The sequence below is a fragment of the Oncorhynchus kisutch genome, linkage group LG2, assembly GCF_002021735.2.
Source record: "Oncorhynchus kisutch isolate 150728-3 linkage group LG2, Okis_V2, whole genome shotgun sequence".
Lineage (NCBI taxonomy): Eukaryota > Metazoa > Chordata > Actinopteri > Salmoniformes > Salmonidae > Oncorhynchus > Oncorhynchus kisutch.
Window position 1 is genome coordinate 55871564 of NC_034175.2, and position 22007 is coordinate 55893570.

A 22007-nucleotide genomic window follows, 5' to 3' on the forward strand; every position below is an offset into this window, starting at 1 on the left:
CATGTTGGTTGCATTGCGCCAGGTGAGCTCAATCAAAGCCAACTAAAGTATTTGAATTGCTTTTGCCCAGGTTGTTCATAGGAAGTGTGTTTTGGTATTCATTATTTTAAAATGTCAATAATATCAAAGAGGGTAGTTACTTGCATACTTGCTAAAGAGTCCTTCATAAACTCAGCAAAACAATAAATGTTCTCTCACTGTCAACTGCATTTATTTTCAGCAAACTTAACGTGTGTAAATATATGTATGAACATAAGATTCAACAACTGAGACATAAACTGAACAAGTTCCACAGATGTGACTAACATAAATGGAAAATTTGTCTCTGAATGAAGGGGGGGGGTCAAAATCAAAAGTAACAGTCAGTATATGGTGTGGCCACCAGCTGCATTAAGTACTGCAGTGCATCTCCTCATGGACTGCACTAGATTGGCTAGTTCTTGCTGTGAGATGTTACCCCACTCTTCCACCAAGGCACCTGCAAGTTCCCGGACATTTCTGGGGGGAATGGCCCTAGCCCTCACCCTCCGATCCAACAGGTCCCAGACTTGCTCAATGGGATTGAGATCCAGGCTCTTCGCTGGCTTTGGCAGAACACTGACATTCCTGTCTTGCAGGAAATCACGCACAGAACGAGCAGTATGGCTGGTGGCATGCTGGAGGGTCATGTCAGGATGAGCCTGCAGGAAGGGTACCACATGAGGGAGGAGGTTATCTTCCCTGTAACGCACAACATTGAGATTGCCTGCAATGACAACAAGCTCAGTCCGATGATGCTGTGACACACCACCCCAGACTCTGACGGACCCTCCACCTCCAAATCGATCCCGCTCCAGAGTATAGGCTTCGGTGTAACACTCATTCCTTCAACGATAAACACGAATCCGAACATCACCCCTGGTGAGACACAACCGCGACTCGTCAGTGAAGAGCACTTTTTGCCAGTCCTGACTGGTCCAGTGACGGTGGGCTTTTGCCCATGGGCGACGTTGTTGCCGGTGATGTCTAGTGAGGATCTGCCTTACAACAGGCCTACGAGCCCTCAGTCCAGCCTTTCTCAGCCTATTGCGGAAAGTCTGAGCACTGATGGAGGGATTGTGCGTTCCTGGTGTAACTCTGGCAGTTGTTGTTGCCATCCTGTACCTGTCCTGCAGGTGTGATGTTTGGATGTATCGATCCTGTGCAGGTGTTGTTACACGTGGTCTGCCACTGCGAGGACGATCAGTTGTCCATCCCGTCTCCCTGTAGCGCGGTCTTAGGCGTCTCACAGTACGGTCATTGCAATGTATTGCCTTGGCCTCATCTGCAGTCCTCATGGCTCCTTGCAGCATGCCTAAGGCACGTTCACGCAGATGAGCAGGGAACCTGGGAGTCTTTCTTTTGGTGCTTTTCAGAGTCAGTAGAAAGGCCTCTGTAGTGTCCTAAGTTTTCAGAACTGTGACCTTAATTGCCTACTGTCTGTAAGCTGTTATTGTCTTAACGACCGTTCCACAGGTGCATGTTCATTAATTGTTTATGGTTCATTGAACAAGCATGGGAAACGGTGTTTAACCCTTGACAATGAAGATCTGTGAAGTTATTTAGATTTTTACAAATGATCTTTGAAAAGCATAGTCCTGAAAAAGGGAAGTTTTTTTGTTGCTGAGTTTCCCATCAGACCTGTATGGAATGGCTTTGAGGTTTATTGTTGGTAGTGCATGGTTGGTGTTGTCAAAGCTGTGACTAAACTACATGTTTCTCATTCTTCCACTCAGCTCAACAGCTGTAGTGATGCATGCTCTCTGATGTGCTACTGTATGTTGGTCTCTTTGAGAGATGGGGTCAGTCAGATTTTGTACTGCATGGTTGCACTCCACACATTACTATTGTGTTTGTACAGACCAGAGACAGTGGGTGGTAGCTAGTGTGTTGTGTAAGGTTGGCTCCTATTAAGGTCTGCTCTGACTTGTCTCAGGTTGTGTTCCAAATGGCACCCTGTTCCCTATAAAGTACACTACTTTTGACGAGAGACCATTTGGGTATTAGTGTATTATTTGGGACATACCTATACATTGAAGCAAAGCAAGGGGCCCCAGTCAAACCTGAGATCAGTGTTCCATTGTGTCCATGTCATAACGCCCCATGATTAGTCAATCTTACTCAATCTCCGGCCTAGCGGATCTACAAGGTACAAGTCTCAACAGAGACTTGAGGGCCCTTCACCCTTCTGGCTCCAATCCACTCCATCAGGGAGTGGCAATGATGTGGATAGATGGATGCATATAGAAAAACATCACCACGTATTGCTACTGTTAATGCTCACACAACAAGAGAATTCAGAGTAATTCAATGGAATCGCATGCTTTGATGATCATCCTGCTCTTAGAGGTTAAAGAACCAGTTAGGCTGATTTGTGTTTGTTCAGTTCCAGGCAGACAACTGACATTGTGTACTCTCCCATCTTTGTCTCAACCAGGACCTGGGTTCAAATACTATTCGAAGTGTTTGAAATACTTTGTTTGCTCTAGCCTGCTGGACTGCCAGATGGGAGGAGTTTACTGTTTTGGGACTATTATATTGATCGATCACACCAAGAAAGCTCAGATAAAGAATTTCAAATGGTATTATATTTAGAATAGTATTTGAACCCAGGTCCTGGTTGAGACAGTCATCACAGGCATCCACGTATTCTTTGCGTCACTAAGGCAGCCTGGAAGAAGCCATCAGATTCGGAACAGTATATTTTTTTTCCTGGCAGCTGAGGCTAGTCCAGACTTCAGGAGGACCGTCTTTACTGTCTGTTTCTAAACCATCATTCTGTCATTATGTTCCTCTTTGTTTCAAAGATGAGGATTTGGTTCTGGTGATTCTCATTTCGACAGTGGCCTCTTTTGCTTATGTTATATGTGGGAAAGGGGAGGCTTCATATTTTTAGAAATGGTTGACTTGGAATCACTGCAAAAAAAACATTCTGTGATGTTTCATAAATGTTGTCCTTGATCACAAATGCTTGACAGCAGTCACCTTGATTGTAAGTTTTACAGAAATAGAAATGTGTTTTTTCTATATCAGTATTTTCTACAGTGTAACAAGTTAATTATGACAGATGGACTTTGAAGAGACATTTGTGAATGACTTTATACAGAGCCAGGTTACCAAAGCACAGAGCAGTGTGCAAAGCTCCTGTATTCATTTCTTTCTCTCTCCTCCCTGCAGCAAACCACCTTCAGCCCAACAGTGCCAAAGCAGAGACACCCTGGTAAGACCCCCCTCCCCCCCTTATGCTATTGGCCACTCCTCACCCCCTCAAGTTCAGTCCCAGCAGTAATCTTACTCCCTGTGGCTGTGGTGTGAATACTGTACCGATCACTGCTTGCTCACTCTGTTCCCCAGCTATGGGATATGTGCAAAGGACAAGAGGAGCCAGTTCCTACAGAACAGGAGTATGAACTCAATAGGCTCAGGGAAGAGCAGCACCAGTGTATCCAGGTGAGTAGTAGACACTCAGATGGGCAGGCCCTGAGCCTCAGCCATGCTCTGTGGTTGATTTCTGCCCTTCTGGGTTTGAACTGAATCCAGCCAAATAAGGTTTAGAGTGCTCTGGTTCATTCATATATTACAGCACTTCATTATTAGTATGGTAACCAGAACATTTTACGTCCCAAGAAAGAGCTAAAAGCTGCTGCGTTTATATCCCGTTTAATAAAATACTGCTTCTGAAGTTAGTTAGCCAACAAGTTTGGAAGTATCTTATGTTTTATCTCAGACTTTTCATCTATGTTTCATTAATGGTTCAGCACTGCATTATTTCAAGTGTATTTTCTATGCATTCATGCATTCACTTTGTCTCCAGTGTGTCTGAGTTGTTGGACCTATATGAAGAGGATCCAGAAGAGATCCTGTATAACCTGGGGTTTGGCCAGGAGGAGCTGGATATCGCCTCAAAGATCCCCTTGCGCTTCTTTAACAGCCCCTCTTGTGCTAAGGGCATCGATCTCAAGATGTACCTGGAAGCACAGCTACAACGCACAGAGATGGAAAAACCCAACTATGCCCTGACAAGTATGTTAACACTCTCTCGGTTTGCCTCCAACTGTCTTGCTTTGTCTTTCTATTGCTCTCTTGTTCATGCATGCATTGGCTCTCTCTCTCGCTCTCTTTCCCTTGATTTCGCACCCCCCCCCCCCCCCCCCCCCCCCTTCCTTTCTAGCTGTGAAAACACTGTATGGTCTGGAAACACTGATCGTATCACTGTTCTCTGTCATAAAATCCAGACATACAGCCATGTGCTGGCATGTACATACATGCAGACCTACAGGTAGTAATGAAAATAATGAGTTGTGGTTCTGAGTGTCACCTGGAGTGCCGAGTAGCAGTGGGATAGGTGGTAGGATGCGGTGGTGGTGGGGTAGGATATGGCGGTGGGGTAGGGGTAGGATGTGGCGGTGGGGTAGGATGTGGGGTAGGGGTAGGATGTGGCAGTGGGGTAGGATGTGGCGGTGGGGTAGGATGTGGTGGTGGTGGTGGGGTTGGATGTGGTGGTGGGGTAGGTTAAGATGTGGTAGTCTTGTAGGTGGTGTAATAATGGATGACACACCGCACATTGGCTGGCCAGCCAGAGAGGAACAGGAAGGGACACAATGGCTGGCCAGCCAGAGAGGAACAGGAAGGGACACAATGACTGGCCAGCCAGAGAGGAACAGGAAGGGACACAATGACTGGCCAGCCAGAGAGGAACAGGAAGGGACACAATGACTGGCCAGCCAGAGAGGAACAGGAAGGGACACAATGGCTGGCCAGCCAGAGAAGAACAGGAAGGGACACAATGACTGGCCAGCCAGAGAAGAACAGAAAAGGACAGAGTGTGTGTGGAACATGGCCTGTTGTCTGTAAAGTGCTGGACCGAGGCCCAGTAAGAAATGCTGTGTTGTAGCAGCTCTCGAGTCAGTTGTATCTTGATCTGGTCTAGATTAGCACATTAAAGGGAGAGATGAGACTCTCTCATAAATTCCTTTTGAAGTTTCACCCCTGTGTTATGTGTTAATAACATTTAAATTGCGTTACCCAGCAGGGTAGGCAGGGGGTTGAAGAATGCCTTGCATGGCTAAACATGGAGTTTTCTAGCTGAAGTATATGTTCATTAAAAGTAGTTAAACCTACGCCCCGGTTTGTCATTATATAAGGAACAAACATAACAACCCCTCCCAGTTATGTTTGTGAGAAGTTTTGTCACTAACTGAAGGCCTTGCTGTTTCTGTTTTGTAACAGTGTTGATTTTATGTATGATACAGCATACTGATCATTGGAATTATGGTTGCCCTGTGAGCTGTGACAGCCTGTGCCTTTCCGTGCCTGTAAAGCTGATTTTATTGTCATGATGCAGCTTTTGCTTTCATCATCCTCCAAATGAACAGCACCCATGAGGGCTGAATCTGCTGCTAAGAGAGACAAATATAAACAGGCTTTATGGAGACTAGCTAGCTAGAGCCTTGGGTCAAAGAACTCAGGAGCTCATTGTTTCTATTTTGATTCTTAGTGTTTACTCCCTCTTTCTTCCCCTAAACTAGAATTTGTATTTTAATTACAGTTTCCTCTCTCTTTCTTTCCCCCAAAGGTCGTTTCCGTCAGATCGCGGTCCTGACCACAGTGGCCAACGAATTATTCCATCTCTACTCCCAGGTGTCGGGGCAGCCCGTCCAAAAGATCTGCAGCCTGGATGGGGAACCCCTTACCATCGTCACTCCTTCTCCTCTGACGAGGAACAACTCAGCCCTGAACGCAGCCAAGATCCTGAAGAAGACCATCACCAAGCATAACCTGTTGGGTGGGGCAGCAGAGGAAGTCTCTCATAGCCCCACAGCCCTGTCTACTACCACAGAGAAACAAGCAGACCAATTGAGTCCAGGTACAGGGGACAGCGCCATCACTACTGACTCCGGCCACAAGGGGGAGCTCAAGCAGAAGGCCTTCATGAAGAAGGAATCTACTTCTCTGGCGATGTTGACTGAGGACAGCCACTCTAGAGGCAGCGCTGAAGCCCCCCTGAGCATCAACGGACACCACGCTGGAGTGAATGGAGACAGTCCTAAGCTAAATGGAAATGGCCTGGCGTTGACAGGAAGTGGAGAAAATCACATTTCGTTCACTGTCAGTGTTGTCCCTGAGGAGGCCCAGGAGGGTGACCTGAGCCTGTGCAGCGAGGCTGACCTGGAGAAAGAGCACCAGGAAATACATCAGAAGGGCCAGAGGACCATCCAATCAACCACAGACGAGGAACCTAACTACAGCCTGATGCACAACGCTCACATCACCCACCACCACACGCAGGCCAAGGATTCCTTTGAGATGGAAGAGGTAGGAGGACCATACTCACACACGGGTTGAGGGGGGTTCAAATCTTGGCTTAGTTGTACTGTTCCCTCCAGTTTGAGAAGGAGGTAGGACCGTCCGGAGAAACAGAGTTGTGGAAAGGGGTTCAATTCTTGACTGAGTTTCGCTATACTGCCCTCCCAGTTCAATATACAGTTTTGTTCTTATCTTCATCTCATGGTTCTCACACTGGGCTGTTTTTTTAAACCCTGGTTTTAGCTGTCCTAGCAGATATTGTGAAAAGCTAAGGTCATGAACTTGCGTCTATAAATAAGTAAGAACAGTAAGAGAGCATATGGAGGACCCTGGAGACCAAGTTATTATTGTGACTCCATCTGCAGTTTGTCCCTCCTCTCTCTCCAGATCTAGCAGAATGGGGTAATAGTTACAGTAACTGGAGGGAGGGGGCTGTATGCATCAGAAGTGTGTCAGTGTAGAAGTTGCCCCAAGTGTTTTTCTATTTGGCTTTGTTTCACCACACAATAGAAGTCACTGTGGAAGCATTATGTTCCACATACTGTAGGAATTAAGAAAGTAAAACGTACATTTTTTATCTATCCTTTCAGGTCCAGAGTAATAAGAATGAAGCTCTACTTGGAACTTGCAGCCCCTCTAGATCAGGCAGTGGTGAGTCTGGCATTCATGTTATACACCTTATAAGACATTATAAAGGCTCATAGATGCTTATAACAAGTCATAATACTTTTCAGATTGATATAAGGTGTTACCAAACTTTCCAACATGGATATCCACTAATATGATCAATCACTTTATTACGTTACAAAACCATATGTTCTGTTGTTGATCAGTAAAATGAGTTCACTGGCATAATCACCATCTCTCAAATAATCATGAACACTTTGTTGTCTTATACAAAGTATTTAAGTACTACTGTAGTGTACTCTGATGGAATTTTCCATATTGGCCTTTTAGACAAAAAGAAAATTGCTACTTAGAACACATGGACCTGTGACAATCCATTATAATTGAGTGACCCATCTAAAACAAAGCGCCATTTTCCTCAGGAACTTATACATGTTTTATTAGATAAAACCTTATATAACGACTCAGTATATTTATTTTCCTACTGACCATGATACTCTATTAGAACATAAAGCCTCAGGGATGTGCTCTTCAGAGAATCACTATAACCCAAAATACATGGAGCTGAAGATAACTAAATGGATGACGTCTGCCCTCTGGTGGATAACTCTGTACTTATACAAACATTTAAAAAACTTTTTTTTTTTAATACAAGTTGTAGAGATGGGTTGGTTGTTTACAACAAAACAGACACTTGCGCCACTATGGGGCAAAACAGATGGGGTTGGCTTAGATTGTTGATAACATGTTGAAAACATAAAGTTGCAGAATGAGCACTTGTCTCATACATTGTTAGTTGTTGGTTAGGTGGTTCGCAGGCTAGCAAATTTTAGACATGACATCAGTCAAAACATCTCAAAACAAGAGATGGTATCAAGAACAAGATCAAACGAGCCCCTTGTGATTCACAACATGGCCGTTTCTTGTGATTTTTGCTAGCTAGCTATCTGTCCATCCAGAACCATAACACACGGCCTTCAGCCCCATTGACACGTGCACATCGTTTTCATGGCGTTGTCAGCAAACCCGTCTATTGTAGATGCAATGCAAGTGTATCATATCCCTGTGTTGCAAAGATACCAATGGAACACAGATTGTTTTTTTACTCAGTGCAATGTGTCTCGTAATTCCTATGAAAATGTTGATTACTTATTTTGTTGAAAACCCAGATTGATGGTCAACATGGACGTCACCGGGACCTGGCTACGATTTTTGGTCAGGACCGACTCTTTTGCACTGCTGCAATGGTGTAAAAAAGAAATACTGAATTTAATGCACCACTTAGTTCATAGAGCTGTGGTTAAATGAAACTCCCGAAGTCATCCAGCTGTTATGATCAGGGTTGTAGTGCTGCTGGAGCGCAGCAGAGCGACGCTCGCCACTTCTCAGAATGGTGCTGTCTAGCAAGATCACTTAATGATGAATTAGTCATCTACATAACACACCGAATATGCTAGCATAATGTCAGGCTACGGTTATTCCAAAAACACCATGTCATCTCTTATGACAATTTAGGATAATTGTGCTGAAATTTTTAATTTTCTTCTCATGCGGAGCTGTGTTTAACTCCATCTGCTCTGAAATGTGATTAGTTCGGCTGGGTAGCCACCCGTACGTCATTCAAGAAGATCCAAATGCATATTCCCATGAAACTGGTTGGGATCAAATGGTTGGCATGCATGCAGCATGGCCGTTTCAACTGTAAAACATGAAGAATTAGGATTCACGATTGACATTAATGATGGCATTATTTACGATAAGGTAGGCTTAATTTGGTGTTTTAGATATTTTTTTATATTAATTAACATTTTCCTTTTAGCAATTTACAGTATGTGTAGGCATTGCCAATCATGCAATTTGGATGATGCATTGTATGTACAGTACCAGTCAAAAGTTTGGACACACCTACAAATTCAAGTTTAAAAAAAAACAATTTTCTACATTGTAGAATAATAGTGAAGATATAAACTATGAAATAAAACATATGGAATCATGAAGTAACCAAAAGCAAATCAAAATATATTTTAGATTCTTCAAAGTAGCCACCCTTTGCCTTGATGACAGCTTTGCATACTTTTGACATTCTCTCAACCAGCTTCACCTGGAAGGCATTTCCAACAGTCTTGAAGGACTTCCCACATATGCTGAGCATACTCTGGATCTTCCTTTCCTGTGTCGGTCCTCATGAGAGACCGTTTCATCATAACGCTTGGTGATTTTTGCGACTGTATTTGACTAAACTTTGAAAGTTATGCAAATTTTCCGTATTGACTGACCTTCATGTCTTAAAGTAATGGTGGACTGTCATTTCTCTTTGCTTATTTGAGCTGCTCTTGCCATAATATGGACTTGGTCTTTTACCAAATAGGGCTATCTTCTGTATACCACCCCTACCTTGTCACAACACAACTGATTGTCTCAAACGCATTAAGAAGGAACAAAATTTAGTTTTGATGTCTTCACTATTATTCTACAATGTAGAAAATAGTAAAAATAAAGAAAAATCCTTGCATGAGTAGGTGTCCAAACTTTTGACTGGTACTGTTTATTCTAAAATAATTTAAACAATAGGCTTCATGTCAGTACCATCTTTCATTCAGAAATGCTGGTTTAATAATAATAATAACACAAATAAAATGCAGTTCCCGTAGGCTAACTAAACAAACAGCACTACACCACTGGTTATAATACATGTAAAGCAATTGACATGTGTGGTCAACTGATAATTGGGACAGCGTCATGGTGCTGTCATGATATCTCTGTCCAGCCTCAAACCCCAAACAGCAAGCAATGCAGGTGTAGAAGCACGGTGGCTAGGAAGAACTCCCTAGAAAGGCCAAAACCTAGAGAGGAACCAGGCTATGAGGGGTGGCCAGTCCTCTTCTGGCTGTGCCGGGTGGAGATTATAACAGAACATGGCCAAGATGTTCAAATGTTCATAAATGACCAGCATGGTCAAATAATAATGATCACAGTAGTTGATCAGTAGTTGAGGGTGCAACAGGTCAGCACCTCAGGAGTAAATGTCAGTTGGCTTTTCATAGCAGATCATTGAGAACATCTCTACCTCTCCTGCTGTCTCTAGAGAGTTGAAAACAGCAGGTCTTGGACAGGTAGCACATCCGGTGAACAGGTCAGGGTTCCATAGCCGCAGGCAGAACAGTTGAAACTGGAGCAGCAGTGGCGCCAGGTGGACTGGGGACAGCAAGGAGTCATCATGCCAGGTAGTCCTGAGGTAGGTAGTCCTCTGAGAGAGAGAAAGATAGAATTAATTAGGGAGAGCATACTAAAATTCACACAGGACACCGGATGAGACAGGAGAAATACTCCAGATATATCAGACTGACCCTAGCCCCTCAACAAACAAACTACTGCAGCATAAATACTGGAGGCTGAGACCGGAGGGGTCAGGCAGGAGACACTGGCCCCATCCGATGGTACCCCCGGTCAGGGCCAAACAGGCAGGATATAACCCCACCCAATTTTCCAAAGCACAGCCCTCACACCACTAGAGGGATATCTTCAACCGCCAACCTAGCATTCTGAGACAAGACCGAGTATCGCCCACAAAGATCTCCGCCACAGCACAACCCAAGGGGGGGCGCCAACCCAGACAGGGAGACCACGTCAGTGACTCAACCCACTCAAGTGACCCACCCCTCCTAGGGACGGCATGGAAGAGCACCAGTAAGCCAGTTACTGACCACAATCAATTGAATTAATAATAACAGGTGTTGATTATTTGGCCTTGGCGAGAGCACAACGAATAGAAGGAAACAGCGCTGCAGGAAGGGGTGCTGGAAGTGCTGCAGATTAATTGAAATACATTTGCCAAATTATATAATTATTCTTATCTCTATAAATAAATGACATAATTGAAAGTACTACACCAGCATAATTTAGCCACAGAGGAGCAATAGCTTATTCATAAAAAATATCTGTAGCTTGTGTTTTGTCACATTTATGAGCGCATAGGCCTAGTTAGTCTACAGTCGGGAGTCCTGCAATTGGGCAACCCGCACGGTAGCAGAGAGAACAGTCTGACTAAGGTGGCTGAAGTCTTTGGCAATTTTTAGGGCCTTCCTCTGACCCTGCCTGGTAGAGATGGCAGGAAGCTTGGCCCCATTGACGTACTGGGCCATACGCACTAGCCCTGCCACTTCCGATGAGCGTCGGAGCCGGTGTAGTGCGATTCAATCTTAGTCCTGTATTCACTCTTTGCCTGTTTGATCTCTCTCTCCCTCCCTATCTCCATTACAGAACAACTGAGAACAACCAGCCAGCAGTCAGACAGTAGTGGTTTTGCAGAGGGCCCCTCTACTGATGGCTCAGCTAACAATTTAAAGATACAGGAGAGTGCTGACAGCTGTGACTGTGCGACCATGCTGATGTCCTATGCTGGGGAGGTGACCACTCCTCTAGCCCTTGAACACCCTGCCTTTGAGAGGCTGCAGTTTAAGGAGGAACAGGAGGAGGAGGATGTGCAGATACCCTCTGTCCTACAGAAACACCTTGAGGAGGACGGGAGGGGGAGCAAGAGCCCTATTGGGGAGGAAGAGCAGCGGCAGGAGGTGCCACAGTACACCTTCCACCAGTTACCTAAACCAGAAGATAGAGGAGTGGCCCAAGACTCGGAGCAGGACCAGCAGCATAGCACTGCTGAGGAAGCTGCTTCTTATCCTGCCTCTGAGACTCCTCAGTCAACTCCTGAGACTTGCCATACTGTTGAGGCTGATCCTGACACGGCTACAGTGCCTGGTCCTACAGAAGACCATGGCTCCATCCTGACCCCTGACTGCAGCTCCTCTGGTGCCCCAGCCAGGGAGGGTGTGACTGACAGGGTGGAGATGGATGCCAGGCTCTCCAGCCCTAGACCCAGCTGCCCCATCTTCAGTACCTCACCCAGGGTCCACGGAGCCCTCTACAGGGACCAGCAGAGGGCCTTGTCCCCAGGCCTCCAGGGACCCTGCATGGAGGGGAAGGTGAGGGATCTGTTCAGGAGAAGAGTCCCCCTGACGAGGTCCCGATCCCTGCCTACCTCCCTCAGCCCCTCCTGTGCGGTCTCCTCTGTCAGGATCCAGTTTGGCCAGGGGACAGTCAGGCACTGCACTCGGACGGTCTTTTCCTACCGATACACCCCAGAAGTGGAGGAGGAGGAGGAGGAGGTGCAGGTGGAGGTGCAGGTGGAGGAGGAGGTGCAGGTGGAGGAGGAGGTGCAGGTGGAGGAGGAGGTGCAGGTGGAGGAGGAGGTGCAGGTGGAGGAGGAGGTGCAGGTGGAGGAGGAGGTGCAGGAGGAGGCGGAGGTGGAGGAGGATGTGCAGGTGGAGCTGGAGGTGGGGTCCATTGTGGAAGAGGAGGTTCCGGAGGAGGAGTTTCAGAGCAGAGGCAGCTTTTGCTCTATCTTAATTATCAACAGAGAGGCCGAGCCATCTCATGGCCCCGGACTACAGAGAGATGGGGAGCTGAGAAAGCTTCAAGGCAGACTTCCCCCTTCCCCCCTCGCCATCCCCCACCACCTGACCCTCTCAACCATCTCACTGCACAGCCACAGCCCCCCTCCTGAGTGGGGAGAGAGACCTCTGGTGGAGCACCACCGTGCCTGGAGCACCTGTAGCGTACCTAACCTTACCCAACGTAACCTGGCACAGCATAACCACCCTAACCTGAACCACTTCAATAACCCTAACCTCACTCAGCACAGCAACCCTAACTTAAACCTCACCCAGCACAGCAGCCCTAACTTAAACCTCACCCAGCACAGCAACCCTAACTTAAACCTCACCCAGCACAGCAACCCTAACTTAAATCTCAACCAGCACAGCAACCCAGATTTCAACCTCACCCAGCACAGCAAACCTAACCTGGCGCACTTCAATTACCCTAACCTCACCCAACACAGCAACCCTAACTCTACCCTCACACAACACAACCTAGCCCAACACAATAACCCCAACCTCCCACAGCACACAGTCCCCAACCTACCCCATCATATGGCCCCTAACCATCCTTACCAGAGTCCTCCTTACACTAACAACATGGGCAGCACCCTTCCACACAACTTCCCGCACAGCACACACTACCCCTTTTCCCCGTACAGCTCCCCCTATAATACCCCGCCCCATAGCGACCCTTTCAGTTCACCTTACTATAACTACCACGGTAACCCATATAGTGGGTCCTACAGCTACCTTCATAGCAACAATCATTATACTGCCCATAGCGCTTACTCTAACCCATCACACACACCTTCCAAACTGCCTCCACATATCTCTACTGCGCCCTATGGAGAACCATACAGTACTCCATTCCCTGGCCACCATCATCTGTTTCCTTACCCCCATGGAGTTGACCCTATGGGGGCAGCCCCTAATTCCCACCTTCCACCAGCCCTGTCTACCACTGAGATGCAGCTAAGACGGGTCCTTCATGACATCAGAGGAAGTGTACAGAACTTGGCTCAGGTGAGACAAAACAACTACACACTACTACTGTAAGTCGCTTTGGATAAAAATGTCTGCTAAATGGCAAATATAGTATAGTAGTACATATGTGTTCTATAACATTCTGCAAGGCTCTTTGCAGTTTTAAAACCTAACGCTAGCCATCCCACCCATAATGCAAGCAGAGACATTTGCACGCTAGTTTATCAGTGACTAAGTATTTGATCTGTGGTTTCTCTGCCCTCAACAGAATTCATCAGAATGCAGAGCAGACGTTTTCAATCGTCAGAGATCTGCCCAGCCACTGTTTGAGGTATTCACTCACCTGACCTGCCACTCTTAAAGAAATTAAATCCATGATTACCAATTATGTCCTCAAACCTCTCCTGGGGTGTGTCTTGGGGGTTGGGAAATAGGTCAAAGACAAATCTCTGGCCTTTTGTCAATTTGATTTGCTCAACTCCCGCGTCCTCTCTCCTCCGTCCTCTATTGCCTCCTTTAGAAAAAGGTCAAAGGTAATCAAGGAGAGGCGGCGTGGATGAAAATGCACTTGTATGAAATTACTCTCGTTCTTCATTCGCACTTCATCAGGCAAATGTTTAGTGGGAGTGGATCCCAAAATAAATGTGTAAAGTGATAAAAACAAATGAAGTTAGTTGTGCAAGACATGTTATAGTTACAATTATAAGTAGCATGTTGCTTCTAAACCTGTGCATGCTTTTCTCCTCTGACAAATGAAAGCTGATTCAAAGGAGGCGTGGCAGATATCAAAACTGTTCTGCGAAGGACTCCGGTAGATTACAAATTACTATCCTTGATGAAAGGTGGCTATCGAATAGGACAGTTCCGTTCGTGTACTAACAAATTGACACTCGTCGACCACTTATCTGTTTCTGGGTCACGGAGGAGAGACTACAGAAGACAGTCTTTTGCCCAAATGAAAATCTCCCTGTGTCTCTGTGACAATAGACAATAAAGTCATCTTCTTCGATGTTCTCCTCCTCCCCTCAGACCTCTCTCCAGAAGGAGCTGCAGGCTAAGAGGAGGAGTCTGAATGTGTTCCGGACACAGATGATGGATCTGGAAGTGTCCCTGATGAAACAACAGGCGTCAGTCTACCAGCACCTCAGTCACGACGAGAGGTAGGCTAGAGGCCCTCGGACACAGATGTTAGCAGAGTCTGTGACAGAGACAGACATGCATGCATGCAAGTGTCTTAATAGGGCGTTGGGCTACCACGAACCAGAACAGCATCACTGCTCCTTGGCAAAGATTCTACAAGTGTCTGGGACTATATTGGAGGAATGCGACACCATTCTTCCACAAGAAATTCCAACATTTGGTGTCTTGTTATCTTGTGCTTCTACACCTGCATTGCTTGCTGTTTGGGGTTTTAGGCTGGGTTTCTGTACAGCACTTTGTGATATCAGCTGATGTACGAAGGGCTATATAAATACATTTGATTTGATTTATCTTGCTATCTTAGGCGCCGCTCCAGAATCTCCAAGTAGTGTTCAATTGGGTTGTGATCTGGTGATTGAGGCAGTCAGTGCATATGGTTTACATCATTTTCATGCTCATAAAACCATTCAGTGACCACCTGTGTCCTGTGGATGGGGGCATTGTCATCCTATATGGGCATAGCCATGGTAGCAAAATCAATGGCCTGTCCAGCATTTTTATACATGACCCTAAGCCTGATGGGATGTTAATTGCTTAATTAACTTGGGAATCACACCTGTGTGGAAGCACTTGCTTTCAATATACTTTGTATTCCTCACTTACTCAAGTTTTTCTATTATTTTGCCAGTTACCTGTACATACATGGTAACAGTGGTCTCTTTCTGTTTGTGATTGCCAGGCAGGAGGCGGAGCAGCTGCAGGGCCTGCGGTCAGCAGTGAGACAGGAGCTGAAGGAACTAGAGCTCCAGCTAGAGGATCGGCTGCTGACCTTGAACGAACAGCTCCGCTCTGCCAGCCACCACAGTCTCTACCGCCACCGCATGGTCGGTACCTGAAACTACACCTGGAAACACACGCGCACACACACACACACACACACACACACACACACACACACACACACACACACACACACACACACACACACACAAAGACCGAACCGACTGATACTCTCTCGTACTTTCTCTCACTCGTAACTCCTAAACATGTTGGATAAATGGTTTGTCATAACTGTTTGTTCATGGCACCTACTGTGGTTCCTCTGGGTTCTTCTCATTTGACATGACATCAGGCTGCATGTACATCACTACTCTTGTATTTGTTGTTTAGGCACCCATCATATCATCCCGTACCTCTTCTTTAATGTAACATTTGTGTGGTTGATATTTGTCTCTCCTTTCTCCTGTATGGTATGAAGAGCGGTCACAGCATGTACAGCCTGTCTAACAGTTCTGCTCTGAGAGCTATGGAGCCGGTGAGTACCTGCAGTGGGTCTGGGCTTTTATTTTCTAGGTTGTTCCTCCTGTAATGGTGTGTGTTCTATTCATATAAATATATTGTTATCGTCAATATGGCTGCACGTCCAACCGTCACAGAACATTCACATGAATAGGAATGTCTGTTCTTGAAATTCTAATTCTACAGTGCATTCGGACCCCTTGACTTTTTCCACATTTTGTTACTTTGCAGCCTTATTCTAAAATGGATTTTTTTCTTAAAATTTTCCCATCAATCTACACACAATACCCCATAATGACAAAGCAAAAACAGGTTGGGTTTTTTAAAAATAAAATAAAAAACTGAAATATTACATTTACATAAGTATTCAGACCCTTTACTCTGTACTTTGTTGAAGAACCTTTGGCAGCGATTACAGCCTCGAGTCTTCTTGGGTATGATGCTACAAGCTTGGCACACCTGTATTTGGGGAGTTTCTCCCATTCTTCTCTGCAGATCCTCTCAAGCTCTGTTAGGTTGGATGGGGAGTGTCGCTGCACAGCTATTTTCTGGTCTCTCCAGAGATGTTCAATCTAGAGGTTGACCAATTATGATTTTTCAACTCCTATACGATTATTGGAGGACCAAACAAAAGCAGATGCCGATTAATCGGCTGGTTTTTATTTCATTTTAAATTTATTTGTAATAATGACAATTACAACAATACTGAATGAACACTTATTTTAACTTAATATAATACATCAATAAAATCAATTTAGCCTCAAATAAATAATGAACCATGTTCAATTTGGTTTAAATAATGCAAAAACAAAGTGTTGGAGAAGAAAGTAAAAGTGCAATATGTGCCATGTAAGAAAGCTAACGTTTCAGTTCCTTGCTCAGAACATGAGAACATATGAAAAATGGTGGTTCCTTTTAACATGATTCTTCAATATTCCCAGGTAAGAAGTTTTAGGTTGTAGTTATTATAGGACTATTTCTCTCTATACCATTTGTATTTCATTAACCTTTGACTATTAGATGTTCTTATAGGCACTTTAGTATTGCCAGTGTAACAGTATAGCTTCCGTCCCTCTCCTCGCTCCTAACTGGGCTCGAACCAGGAACACAACGACAACAGCCCCCCTAGAAGCAGCGTTACCCATGCACAGCAAGGGAAACAACAACTCCAAGTCTCAGAGTGAGTGACGTTTGAAATGCTATTAGTGCGCACCCCGCTAACTAGCTAGCCATTTCACATCGATTACACCAGCCTAATCTCGGGATTTGATAGGCTTGAAATCATAAACAGCTGCTGGCAAACGCTCGAAAGTGCTGTTTGAATGAATGCTTACGAGCCTGCTGCTGCCTACCATCGCTCAGTCAGACTGCTCTATCAAATCATAGACTTAATTATAACATGATAACACACAGAAATAGGTCATTAATATGGCCGAATCCGGAAACTATCATCTCGAAAACAAGACGTTTATTCTTTCAGTGAAATACGGAACCGTTCCATATTTTATCTAACGGGTGGCATCCATAAGTCTAAATATTCCTTTTACATTGCACAACCTTCAATGTTATGTCATAATTACGTAAAATTCTGGCAAATTAGGTGGCCCAAACTGTTGCATATACACTGACTCTGCGTGCAATGAACGCAAGAGACGTGACACAATTTCACCTGGTTAATATTGCCTGCTAACCTGGATTTCTTTTAGCAAAATATGCAGGTATAAAAATATATACTTCTGTGTATTGATTTTAAGAAAGGCATTGATGTTTATGGTTAGGTACACATTGGAGCAACGATAGGCACCGCATCGATTATATGCTCCGCAGGACACTAGATAAACTAGTAATATCATCAACCATGTGTAGTTAACTAGTGATTTATGATTGATTGATTGTTTTTCATAAGATAAGTTTAATGCTAGCTAGCAACTTACCTTGGCTTACTGCATTCGCATAACAGGCAATCTCCTCGTGGAGTGCAATGTAATCAGGTGGTTAGAGCGTTGGACTAGTTAACTGTAAGGTTGCAAGATTGAATCCCCCGAGCTGACAAGGTAAAAATCTGTTGTTCTGCCCCTGAACAAGGCAGTTAACCCATGGTTCCTTGGCCGTCATTGAAAATAAGAATGTATTCTTAACTGACTTGCCTAGTTAAATAAAGATTAAATAAAGGTGTAAAAACAAAATCGGTGCCCAAAAATACCGATTTCCGATTGTTATGAAAACTTGAAATCGGCCCTAATTAATCGGCCATTCCGATTATTCGGTTGACCTCTAGTTCAATCTGGTTCAAGTCCGGGCTTTGGCAGGGCCACTCAAGGACATCCCAAAACCACTCCTGCATTGTCTTGGCTGTGTGCTTAGGGTCGTTGTCTTGTTGGAAGGTGAACCTTCGACCCAGTCTGAGGTCCTGAGTGCTCTGGAGCAGGTTTTCATCAAGGATCTCTCTCTGTGCTTTGCTCCGTTCATCTTACCCTGGATCCTGATTAGTCTCCCAGGCCCTGCCACTGAAAAACATCCCGACAGCATGATGCTGCCACCACCATGCTTCACTGTAGGGATGGTGCCAGGTTTCCTCCAGATGTGATGCTTGGCATTCAGGCCAAAGAGTTCAATCTTGGTTTCATCAGACCTGAGAATCTTGTTTCTCATGGTCTGAGAGTCCTTTAGGCGCCTTTTGGGAAAACTCCAAGCGGGCTGTCATGTGCCTTTAACTGAGGAGTGGCTTCCGTCTGGCCACTCTACCACTGAGGCCTGATTGATGGAGTGCTGCAGAGATGGTTGCCCTTATGGAAGGTTCTCCCATCTCCACAGAGGAACTCTGGAGCTCTGTCAGAGTGACCATCAGGTTCTTGGTCACCTCCCTGACCTAAGCACTTCTACCCCAATTGCTCAGTTTAGCCATGCGGTCAGTCTTGGTCTTGGTAGTTTCAAACTTCTTCCATTTAAGAATGATGGAGGCCACTGTTCTTGGGGACCTTCAATGCTGCAGAAATGTTTAGGTACCTTTCCCCAGATCTGTGCCTCGATACAATCCTGTCTCGGAGCTCTACGGACAATTCCTTTGACCTCATGTCTTGGTTTTTGACATTCACTGTAAACTGTGAGCCCTTATATAGACAGGTGCGTGCCTTTCCAAATCATATCCAATCAATTGAATTTACCACAGGTGGACTCCATTCAAGTTGTAGAAACATCTCAAGGATGATCAATGTAAACAGGATGCACCTGAGCTCAATTTTGAGTCTGAATACTTATTTTTAATACATTTGCAAAAATGTAAAAATAACTGTTTTGGCTTTGTCATTGTGGGGTATTGTGTGTAGATTGTTGAGGATTTTTTGTTATTTAATCCATTTTAGAATAAGGCTGTAACAAAATGAAAAATAAAGGGTAAGGGTCTGAATAATTTCCGAATGCATCGTAAGGTTTTACTTGTCGCAATTCACTGTGTCATGCTTGTGGTTTGTGTGGTTTCTCCCTCCAGATGTTGAACCTGCTGATGGAACCGCTGTACCTGCAGACAGAGCTGGGCTACGAGGGTGGGGCAGAGAGCAGACCAAGCATGGCACACACGCCGCGCTCAGGCCGCTCCTCCAGGTCAGCCAGTCCAATGAGGTCCACCGGATGTCACCCAGACCCCTACCACACCCCAGAGCTGCCCCTCCCTGGTCCCCAGAAGACAGAGGTGTATCGAGCCTCCATCTCCCTCACCCCAGCCCCCCCTCCACGGCCTGGTGCCTCCACAGGGTTCTCCCAGGGCCAGATCAGTCCTCTAGAGGCCCAGGACCATGCCATAGACCAGGCACTGACAGGAGAGCAACATTCAGAGGATCGAGCGCAAGGAGAGGAAGAGGGCAGAGGAGGAAGAGGGGCAGCTGTAGACCCTCACCTGCTAGAGGAGAGGGGTAGGGAGGGAGGAAGAGGAGGAAGATTAGTTGTAGGAAGGGCAAACAACCCCCAGCTACAGCAGCTCATCAAGGAGGTAAGTGAGCTCAGTGTGTTCTAGGATTCTATTTTAGAATAAAGGTCAACATTGAGATTCTATTCTATTTTAGAATACGGGACAACATTAAGATTTGTCCTTCACTGAACTATGAGTGCTCAAATTGGACGCTGCCCAGTGCCTGCCAGTATTTGTGTTTGAGGTGCAATAACAATGCCAATATCGCCCAGGACATGTTTTTATTATGTCCTTGGCTGACGGACAAGGTTACTACATCCTTATTGAAAGACGATTCCGCTCATGAAAAATCATTCACTGAGCTGATTTAAGTGCTTGGGAGGGGACACATGGACCACATTTCGAAGCTTCAACAGGAAATTGGAATTCCACAGGAACCTATGGCTATAACTTAGGACTACTTCTTAGTCAGTGGCCTCATGTCTGTGTTTGGCAGGGCTTTAAATATGGAATCTGCAGTAAGGAGAAACGACACCACTGGCCTCCCGACTGCCGTTGTTATTGTTTTTTTTGCCAGGCTGAGGAGCGTCGTGCAGCATGGTAAAACAAATTCTGTACATATTTTTCTCTTTTATTGTGTGAAAATTGATGTCCGAGGGGAAAAAACAGCGTTCGTTGTTTGCAGTAACTTGTTGTTGTAATGTTGCAAATGAAAATAGCAGTTTCACCATTAAGGATTCCAGCTTTAGTTATTTTGAGGGATAAGAGGTGTGTGTTTTGTGTTTCACAAATCTCAGTTTAAAACCAACTATTTATGAAGCCCTTATTACACCAACAGAACAGGGTGTACTGCCAATCCTGGGCTGTGTTCATTAGAGCACTCTGTTATGCATTTCTTATTGGGCAAGTTCTGATACTGAGGCACCTCCTTTTTTCACTCAGTTTCTCAGCATTTTCTTCTGTTTGTGTGTAGTCAATGAGTTATTCTGTCCCTTCCTATCAAAGAGACGATTGATTGATTAATTTTTCTTTTATGTATTTTTTTTTATTTCACCTTTATTTAACCAGGTAGGCTAGTTGAGAACACCTTTATTTAACCAGGTAGGCAAGTTGAGAACAAGTTCTCATTTACAATTGCGACCTGGCCAAGATAAAGCAAAGCAGTTCGACACATACAACGACACAGAGTTACACATGGAGTAAAACAAACATACAGTAGAAACAAGTCTATATACGATGTGAGCAAATGAGGTGAGATAAGGGAGGTAAAGGCAAATAAAGGCCATGGTGGCAAAGTAAATACAATTTAGCAAGTAAAACACTGGAATGCTAGATTTGCAGTGGAAGAATGTGCAAAGTAGAAATAAAAATAATGGGGTGCAAAGGAGCTAAATAAAATAAAATAAATACAGTAGGGAAAAAGGTAGTTGTTTGGGCTAAATTATAGGTGGGTTATGTACAGGTGCAGTAATCTGTGAGCTGCTCTGACAGCTGGTGCTTAAAGCTAGTGAGGGAGATAAGTGTTTCCAGTTTCAGAGATTTTTGTAGTTCGTTCCAGTCATTGGCAGCAGAGAACTGGAAGGAGAGGCGGCCAAAGAAAGAATTGGTTTTGGGGGTGACCAGAGAGATATACCTGCTGGAGCACGTGCTACAGGTGGGTGATGCTATGGTGACCAGCGAGCTGAGATAAGGGTGGGACTTTATCCAGCAGGGTCTTGTAGATGACATGGAGCCAGTGGGTTTGGCGACAAGTATGAAGCAAGGGCCAGCCAACAAGAGCATACAGGTCGCAATGATGGGTAGTATATGGGGCTTTGTTGACAAAACGGATGGCACTGTGATAGACTGCATCCAATTTGTTGAGTAGGGTATTGGAGGCTATTTTGTAAATGACATCGCCGAAGTTGAGGATTAGTAGGATGGTCAGTTTTACAAGGCTATGTTAGGCAGCATGAGTGAAGGATGCTTTGTTGCGAAATAGGAAGCCAATTCTAGATTTAACTTTGGATTGGAGATGTTTGATGTGGGTCTGGAAGGAGAGTTTACAGTCTGAGCCGTCCACAGTAGTGATGTTGGGCAGGTGCAGGCAGCGATCGGTTGAAGAGCATGCATTTAGTTTGACTTGTATTTAAGAGCAATTGGAGGCCACGGAAGGAGAGTTGTATGGCATTGAAGCTTGCCTGGAGGGTTGTTAACACAGTGTCCAAAGAAGGGCCAGAAGTATCCAGAATGGTGTTGTCTGCGTAGAGTTGGTGTATCGATGTATACAGAGAAGAGAGTCGGTCCAAGAA

General features: G+C 45.1%; 1 protein-coding gene across 4 annotated transcripts in view; it reads left to right on the forward strand.

Moving 5' to 3' along the window:
• Positions 1–22007, forward strand: part of LOC109904591 (protein ITPRID2) — a 66315-nt gene that overhangs the window by 38608 nt on the left and 5700 nt on the right. For all 4 annotated transcript variants that reach the window (XR_004204244.1, XM_031797850.1, XM_031797844.1 and 1 more), the window contains 11 exons: positions 3196–3238; positions 3373–3468; positions 3833–4041; positions 5594–6333; positions 6915–6975; positions 11212–13412; positions 13642–13704; positions 14403–14533; positions 15253–15397; positions 15772–15828; positions 19300–19797. Coding sequence is in view for 3 of the 4 variants with exons in the window: in XM_031797850.1 (XP_031653710.1) it covers positions 3196–3238; positions 3373–3468; positions 3833–4041; positions 5594–6333; positions 6915–6975; positions 11212–13412; positions 13642–13704; positions 14403–14533; positions 15253–15397; positions 15772–15828; positions 19300–19797 (4244 nt within the window). In the remaining variant the exon portion in view is untranslated. The remainder of the gene's footprint in view (positions 1–3195; positions 3239–3372; positions 3469–3832; positions 4042–5593; positions 6334–6914; positions 6976–11211; positions 13413–13641; positions 13705–14402; positions 14534–15252; positions 15398–15771; positions 15829–19299; positions 19798–22007) is intronic.